Here is an 8,893-nt window from a genome sequence, read left to right on the forward strand (position 1 = left end):
TTGGTGTTATTTCTTTATTTGATTTCATTTTTCTATTGAATGCTGGTTTACCTAAACCTTTCTCTTATCTGTTTTACCAGCTTTGTTAAGTGCATATATATATATATATATATATATATATATATATATATATATATATAATTTTTTTGTCCCAAAATGATGCTGACAATGGGAGTGTAAATGACGAATACTATAGCTACGAAATGTCGATGATATTAAGATTATGGAAATGGTGATATTTCTACGGCATGCTTTTGTATTAAGCTCATTGTTGTCAATGCAGGGTGACCGATGTTTATATTAACGACTATAAGATTACTCATTAGTATGAGACTGCTTGACTTCAGAGAAGCACTTGCAATATTAGCTAAATATGCATGGGTTTTTCAAAATCACTTTAAGCTAAATTTGTATCGGCAGTGACATAGTTCTGCTATTTGTGCTTTGCGGATGCTCACCAAACCTGAATGGCTTTTATCAGTCTTTTTTGACTAACTTAACAATTACAGCTCGGTAGATAACAGAGATCCAGCGTATTTCCACCTGCACCAACAACACTGTCCGTCTTTAAGCACAGGACTGTTTCCATTCCACCCGTCACGTCATTTCTCTGATTGGAAACAGTACCGGATAGTTTCTCTGAAGTTGAGTTTTCTCACAGTAACCCTCTGTTAGTTTTTCTGTATAAGATAATGTTCTCTTTGATTTCTGATGATTCTTACTCTTGTTATTGCTCTGTTCTCAAACATGCTCTGTGTATTCCCTAACTTAAGCAAATGTGTTCAAAAGATATAAATAAATGAGATGATTTAAATACTGAAGAATCGTGTGCATGTTTCTTGAATATCGATAAGCAATATATTTGAAAGGGTTCCCCACCATAAGAGAAACTGAGAAAAGAATGCAACAGTGCCTATCCAGTTTTTTAGCGACCTTGGTTTTGGAAACTTTTTTCCCATTGGGATTTAAAAAGGTGTTTGTTAAAGAGTTCACAACATCACCAACTTTAAAATAAAGCAAAAAAAAAGTATTTGAAAAAAAGACAGATAGAAGAGAGTGTGGCTTTTATGAGAGAAAGAAGTACAATCCCATGAAGCATTGTGAATGACAATCAGATGATGGGGAAATATAAAACTATCGACTTAAACACTTAGAAAGATTTTACAAATATTTATTAAACCTTTATTTAACCAGGAAGAGACTCATTGAGATTAAAAATCTCTTTTTCAAGAGTATCCTGGCCAAGACAGGCAGCAGTACTATACCACATATACAGTACATACAAACATAAAATATGCAAAAACATATAGAAACAATATGGTCATTCTATAATTTAGGGTAATCAATCATATTTTATCAATTTAAGAGGACGCATACAATAATCTCACACCAATATTTTATCCACCCTATTTTTTCAGTTTGCTTGAAATTGCCTTTGTGTCCCTTAAAGGTGCAATGTGTAATATTTCTGAGAATCTATTGACAGAAATGCAATATAAGATCCATAACTATGTGTTCAGTGGTGTATAAAGACCTTACTCAATGAACCGTTATGTTTTTATTACCTTAGAATGAGACATTTATATCTACATAACTACATAATATTGTGACATCATGTTTCTACCGTAGCCGACAGCGAACACACAGCGCTACAGAGCGCGTTTCGTCACTACCTTGAAAGAGAAGCAGCAGAAAGCTAGAAGCTAGCCATAGACACCGTGAGTAGTGACTTTTCCCTTGTCAGTGGTGTAAAATATGTAGTTGGATTGTTTCATGCAACTTAGTTCTCCCTCCCTCTGTTATGGCTTTGACAATCAGCTGATTAGTACTATTGACCGTAAAACAGTAACGTTACAGGAGTCACCAACCCGTCAATCGCGGTCGACAAGTCGATCTTGGAAGCATTTTAAGTTGATCGCGAAGAGTTTTCAAAATCAGAGAAAAAAAGCCTATTGTGTGTAGTAAATGGTGTCTAGGGGATGCGGAGGCGCGCGCGCTGTTACAATCATGTCATTTTTGCCGCGCGCACCTTTGCGCTCATGCGGGCGCGTCGAGTGTAAACAATGCTTTACGCTTTAACCAGCTTAGCCACAGTAACAGCTTATATTAGCCAGCTAAACTTTTACTACCCTGTTAGAAAAAAATATGTAGTTGGATAGTTTCATGTGGTTCTTCTCCCTCGCTGTATTATGGGTTTGCTATGTGGGGAGAAATGTGCTGGTTACGTTCGTGAGACAATCAGCTGATTACTATTATTATATTATACATTAAGACCCTTGATCCTCACCTGACTATGGCTTTGTAAACTTTATCCATGATGTGGTTTTTAATGGACTGTGGTACAGAAACTTGGCTTACTCTGGCTATTCTCTACTGTCTCAGACGACGATATGTTTGTCCCGTTTTAGCAACCGTAGCTTCTTCAAAGGGGAGGGGTGAGCAGTGGGCTGAGCCATTAGTGCAACCGAACCAAACTAAAAATCGCAACTAAAATCTACACACTGCACCTTTAAATTATGTTTTTGCAATGTTTGCATTTTGAAGTGGGTCACGAGTTCAAAATAATGGACAATAAATGTTAAAGTCAGGATTATATCTTTATTAAATTTATTTCCTACCTAAATTAATAAATTGAGTTTAAATTAAATTTTCATTAAAATAAAAAAATATTTCATTTTATTCATTTCTGCAAAAATTCTGTCAACTATGTTACTAACCAAACACCCGAAAACTAAAAATGTTTTATCACAAAATCATGCGACCAGCATTATGTGATGTGATTTTCTTCTGCCGCAGATATTTAAATGCATCATGGCAAATATCCTTATTTTTCTTCTATATTTAATCTCCAATGGCCTATTGTCAAGGAGTATATTAATTGCCAAATATGTTGAGTCCATTGTTATGGTTTGCAATATTTTTATGTTTTTATTTCAAATATATATTAAAATGTTAAACTGATCAAGAAAATGACATTTGGTTGCCCAGGCAAGGCCTGCCACTGAAATTATAAGGCAGAACCTATTCGCCTCGAGAGCCAACACCCACTGCAGGGTGTTCTTCTCGAAAAACAGGGATGCGCTGGCTCATCTCTGGCCCAGCCGCCCCCTTTACGCGTTTCCCCCCGTCTCGATGATCCCACAGGTTATCGAGCGGGTCAGGGAGAGCGGATGCCCAGTCCTTCTGGTGGCTCCTCTCTGGAAATCCAGACCATGGTTTCCGGAACTGGTTCAGTTGTCGGACACGACCCCCTGGCCTGTTCCGATGAGGAAGGATCTCCTGACACAGGCCAACGGAACGATGTGGCATCCCCGACCCGATTTATGGGCCCTCCATGTGTGGCCCCTAAACGGGTATCCGGGGACCTGCCTGACAGGGTCTTAAGCACTATCTCTGAAGCAAGGGCCCCGTCTACTCGGCGCCTTTATGCTTTAAAGTGGTCGGGTTTTTCCAGCTGGTGCTCGAGAAATCGTATTGACCCAGAGTCATGTGAGGTTTCAGTGGTGCTCGCCTTCCTGCAGGAGCTACTGGACGCGGGCCGCACCCCGTCCACGCTCAAAGTGTATGTGGCAGCCATCGCAGCGCACCATGCTCTGGTGGCTGGCCAATCACTGGGAAGGAATGACCTGGTGGTAAAGTTTCTGAAGGGTGCTAGGAGGATTAACCCCTCCAGGCCCCCTTCGGTGCCACCTTGGGACCTCTCCACGGTCCTTAGGGCCCTGAGGGGACCACCTTTTGAGCCGCTCCAGTCGGTTGATCTAAAACCGCTTTGGCTAAAGACTGCTCTCCTGTTGGCATTGGCATCTATCAAGCGAGTGGGAGATCTGCAGGCCCTCTCAGTGAGTCCTGCATGTTTGGAGTTTGGATTGGATGACTCCAGAGTCATTCTCAAACCCAGGCATGGTTATGTCCCCAAGGTGCTCTCAACGCCGTTTAGAGCACAAGTTATTACGCTATTAGCCCTTCCCCCTTCTGCTGAGGATGGGGAGGTTAATCTTCTCTGCCCTGTCAGGGCGTTGAGAATCTATTTGGAGCGTTCTGCGTCTTTTAGACAATCAGAACAGCTGTTTGTCTGCTTTGGGGGCCGATCTAAGGGTGATCCAGTCACTAAGCAAAGACTGTCTAGATGGATAGTGGATGCCATCTCTTTGGCTTACACCGCAGTGGGTCAGGTTTGCCCCATAGGTGTCAAGGCCCATTCGACCAGAGGTATGGCCTCGTCGTGGGCTTGGTCTTCTGGTTTTCCCATTCAAGATATTTGTGATGCGGCCGGCTGGTCCTCGCCTTCCACATTTATGAAGTTCTATAATATGGAGGTACCTTCCCTGCAGGCGAAGGTGCTTTCGGTTTGATTGAGACCTGACAGTGGCTGGTCTTGTCTACAAAAATTACTGTGCATAATCACATACATATTATATAAACCCGCTTCGGGCCGGTAATAAAGTTATACTAATAATCCCGACGGGGTCTGGTTTTGTTAGTATATTCTGTGGTACTGACTTATGTATATTATTCAGACCCGACTGTGTCTGGTCTGTTATATATACATGTATATGCATATGTTATTGGGTTCTGGCTTGTTCTGTTAGCTCAGGGGTCCTGAGTGGCAGGACAACCAGTTACTCAGGGTGCGGCGTTTTGCATGGTGTCCCCACTGCGTATAGCTACGCAATACGAAGTGACCGTTCGAAAGGGAACTACTCGGTTACTATCGTAACCTCAGTTCCCTGAGATAGGGAACGAGTATTGCGTAGCCGGCCGCACTATGGTAACTGGTGAAGTTGTCGCTTCAGTCGTATAACCTGCTATAATGGCGAATTCGGGGGTCTATATAGGCGGGGCACGCCCCCTCGACGGGCTCTGACGTTGGGCTAGCTTATTGGTTGTGCGTCAGATTCGCCCGCGCCATTGGATGTGCAGTTGCTGCAGCACAGCCTATGAGCGGGTCAGACGCTCAGGGGGCTGGCTGTGCAGCTGCAAATGCGTTTTACATATAGGCTTCAGTAAATCGAGGAAAGGGAGTTTCCCCACTGCGTATAGCTACGCAATACTCATTCCCTATCTCAGGGTACTGAGGTTACGATAGTAACCGAGTAGGTTTTTCACCATGAATTCCTCTGTTAAACATGATTATTTCCAGAACCCGACTGTTGCACTCTATATTATGGTGTTTTAAAACGGTCATTTCCAGGCCTGGATAAAGTAAAATCTTTGAAATCATAGAAATTTGTGTTGTGCTTGAGTAGAAGTCAACATTTCAGGAAGCATGTTAGCATCAGTCTGTCCATTAAAGATTTGGGAAAACATTTGTGAACTACTAAGTAAACTGTATTGCAAATGAGAATCTGTGTTTTCAATCACTTTTTTACCTTTATTTTCAATCTGTGTAACTACACATTTTAATTAAAAGGTCTACCCTGGGAAAAAAATTACATTGTTTTTTTTTTCACCTTTGACATGAAGTGATAAAATGTATGAATAAAATGAAAATTGCTTTGGATTAAAGTGTCCACCAAATGCATTATTGTAACATTAGTGGTTCTGCTAGATTTGTGTACATCAGGCATTGATTTGTTTGCATTTATAAATGGCCAACCTCCATCTTCTTAAGTGGAATTTGTGATGACCTATTTCCAGTCTTCGCTAATTAAAGCGGTTAATAAAAATGTAGGCAATGGACCCTTTTCAAAGACTTTCCTCTTTTGGAAAGTCGTGGAAACGTTAATGGGTTTTTACATTTGCTATTGGAGCAAATGGAAATGCAAAAATGATATCTGCTGTTTTCTCCCATTCACCGCTATAGAAGTTTACCCAACCATGACAACTTCCGCTTCTGAGAATCCGGAAATGTGAAAAGGGTCCTTTTCAATACTGCATGTTTCATAACCACATCAGTCACAACCAAATAAATTATGCTGTAAAAAAAAACACACACACACAAAGTCAAAACTCAAACCAGTATGTCATAAAAATCACATTCTCACAACATTGTGTTCCATAAATAACATAAGAATCAGTCTGCTTATAAAACAGGAAAACAACAAAAAAAGGCATTCTATATCTTATCTATAAATCGTAATCACGCCAGTTTAACTAGTCTCTCACTGGCCTCCCAGAGTTTTTTTGCTACTCCAGAATCTCTAGCGAAGGCTCGCAGAGGAGCCGGCTGACAGTCAGTGAAATATCCTCCGCTGTGCGGGAGCACCTCGTCTGATACGGCGCAATAGACCACCGTCTGCGCCCCAGCCTCACACGAGACAAAAAACATGAACATCACCACCTGCACAAGGATCCGGTACAGAATCGAGTAATGACAGGTCCAGCTACTCTGAACGTAACCTGAAAGAGACAAAAGACAGAATGATCAGTTCAGATAGGTAAAGATCACTATTATCACAGCTCATACTCAGGAACACCCTAACAACCTTTTTCACAGTGGTAAAATGAGAAAGTCCGTCGATATTTTAGATCTCACCAGGGTGAACGGCAAACGCAGTCACTCCTTTCCCCTCCGTCATGCGAGCCAGCTCCTGTGTGAAGTAAATGTTGGCCAGCTTGCTGCGGCAGTAAGTGAAGAACGGGAACAGGTTGTAGTTGAGATCTTGGAAGTTCAGCCTCTGGTACTTGTAGCTGGAGCAGGTGAGATTGATCACTCTGCTCGGGGCGCTCTCTTTCAGCCGCAGGAGAAGAAGGTTCGTCAGTAAGAAGTGGCCCAGGTGGTTCACGCCAAAGCACATGGAGAAGTTGTCATCGGTCCAGTCGAGAACGCTGGGCATACCTGAGGGGAAATAGCGATTTTGAGTCATTCAGACCAGGGGTTTTCAAACTTTTACACTTGGCATGTTTGGTTCGATTGCTCCGTTCATTTGAATAAGTGTGAACGCTGCCATCCGAACCCTGGAGCGCACCAAACAAGCGGACCGAGACCGCTGAAAAGATGGGTCTCGGTACGCTTCCAAATTAAATATGAATGCAACACGGACCAAAGACATGTAAACGAACCAAAAACGGGACATGACGTCACAAGATGTGACCCTAAAAAGGACAGAATGCTCAAGCATACCTATTTTTCTCGTCATAGTCGCGATGTTCACAGTTCAGTACAGGCGTCAGAACCGTGTCTCCTCGCAGCAGATCTTCGTTTGTGTGTGTGACGCAGGGATTCCTGCCGCTGTTTTGACTCCTTCACACATTTTGTAAACTCTTCACGAGTTCTCAGCTGGTCAAAATACCATCATATGTAGGCTACGCACATACAGCGAGTGCATTTATCCCAGCACACAGCATTGTTTTGGATGTTTGGTAAGTTCACTCACACAAAATATACACCATAAAAGCTGACCAATCAGGTTGTGATTATATCCCTGTGCCTTTAGGTTCGGTGTTAAAAATGCCAATGTGAACACTAAGCAGACCAGGACTAAAAGGTTTTTTTTATTTTGGTCCGGAACAAACAAACCAACTGAACCTAATTACAAGTGTGAACACACCCTTAGATGCCACAGATAACAAAATATGATCATATTTGTGCGAGGGACAGTTATATATCTTTTTTTACGCATAAAGAAAGACTTAATTTATACAGTGAAAATGTTTATATACAGTACTGTGCAAAAGTCTTAGGCACGTTAGTATTTTTACCCAAAAAATGTTTTGTTTTAAGCTGGTTATTTATATCTTTTGCTGTAGTATTTCAGTAGAAAACATCAGTTTTCATTTTCAAACATTCCTTTTGCCATTATTTTGTAATAATCCAGTGAGATTTTTGTATGCAGATGTTTCTTCAGGCATATTGGAGATGTTGCCACAGTTCTTCTGGAACTGTTCTTTAGTCTCAGTTTTTTTTTCTGTTTCTACATGTAATCCCAGATGGACTCGATGATGGTGAGATCAGATCTCTGTGTGGAGCACCGGCTGTTGTCAGACTCGTTGTGCATACAAAAATCTCACTGGATTATGAATGGCAAAAGGAATGTTTGGAAATGTAAACTGATATTTCCTACTGACACACTACAAAATATATTTAATTAAAACCATTTATTTGGGGTGAAAATACTAACTTGCCTAAGACTTTTGCACAGTATATATATATATATATATAGCCTATATAAATTCATCAATTATCACCTGCATTATTGATCAAAATATCCAGCCGCTTCTCCTTTTGTAGGAATGTTTTGCAGAACTCTCGTATGGACCTCATGTTGGCCAGGTCGACCTCCATATATAGCACATTCATATTGTGGCTCCTGCCTTTGATTTCTCGAACGGCCTTTCTCGCTTTCTCCTCGTCCCTGCAGGCGATGATCACACGAGCACCTCGTAAAGCCAGTGCCACAGCAGTCTCCTTCCCAATACCGCAGTTTCCACCTGAAACATACAAGTCTCAAACCTCTCATTCATAATAGGAATGAATGGCTTTCCCATACAGGACAATCCAGTTTCCAGAATAAACCAGCGTGACATGATTCATACCAATGTGATTTAGCTTTACCTGAAGGTGTGGCTTTTTAAAAAAATTTTTATTAAAATATTACCTGTATGACCTGTATCAACATTCATTCACTTGCTATCAATCACGTTACACTAAGAGATGCTACTCAAATAGCCAGAGATATGAAGCCAAAAGTACTCACTTACCTGTTATAAGAACCGTTTTTCCATCTAACCTCTTCACATCCATGTAATACCTCCTCCGTTTCATCCATTTCAATATCAAAAAGCACAAAAGCGCGGATATTATAGTATATAACAGATACATGCTCTGTTAGCTAAGCCAGCATAAGGCAATTTAATCTGTCCTATTTAAACGTATTGTGGTGGCATCAGACACTGTGTTCACAGTCTGGATAGTGTAGCTAGCTAGCCATTAGCTACGCACCACGCACGTTAG

The 8,893-nt window shown here is 41.3% G+C and overlaps 1 protein-coding gene across 1 annotated transcript; it reads right to left on the bottom strand.

The window, feature by feature from the left end:
* Positions 1-5,943: 5,943 nt before the first annotated feature.
* si:dkey-174n20.1 (uncharacterized protein LOC796174 homolog) lies at positions 5,944-8,881 on the bottom strand. The gene is made up of 5 exons (XM_056263795.1): positions 8,867-8,881; positions 8,641-8,798; positions 8,128-8,370; positions 6,476-6,778; positions 5,944-6,339 (listed from the first exon to the last, which is right to left on the bottom strand). Exons 2-5 carry the CDS (start codon positions 8,759-8,761, stop codon positions 6,080-6,082), a joined length of 927 nt encoding a protein of 308 aa, XP_056119770.1. The 5' UTR covers positions 8,762-8,798; positions 8,867-8,881; the 3' UTR covers positions 5,944-6,079.
* Between the last annotated feature and the right edge of the window lie 12 nt (positions 8,882-8,893).

This window comes from Rhinichthys klamathensis, unplaced genomic scaffold, assembly GCF_029890125.1.
Source record: "Rhinichthys klamathensis goyatoka isolate OS25496 unplaced genomic scaffold, OSU_Roscu_1.1 h1tg000210l_1, whole genome shotgun sequence".
Lineage (NCBI taxonomy): Eukaryota > Metazoa > Chordata > Actinopteri > Cypriniformes > Leuciscidae > Rhinichthys > Rhinichthys klamathensis.

Coding starts and splice junctions, on each gene's coding strand:
- si:dkey-174n20.1 (XM_056263795.1), bottom strand. CDS start 8,761: ATGTATCTGTTATATACTATAATATCCGCGCTTTTGTGCTTTTTGATA. Junction 6,779..8,127: donor TATTTTGATCAATAATGCAG/GTGATAATTGAT, acceptor ATTTCCCCTCAG/GTATGCCCAGCGTTCTCGAC. Junction 6,340..6,475: donor TGCGTTTGCCGTTCACCCTG/GTGAGATCTAAA, acceptor TGTCTCTTTCAG/GTTACGTTCAGAGTAGCTGG.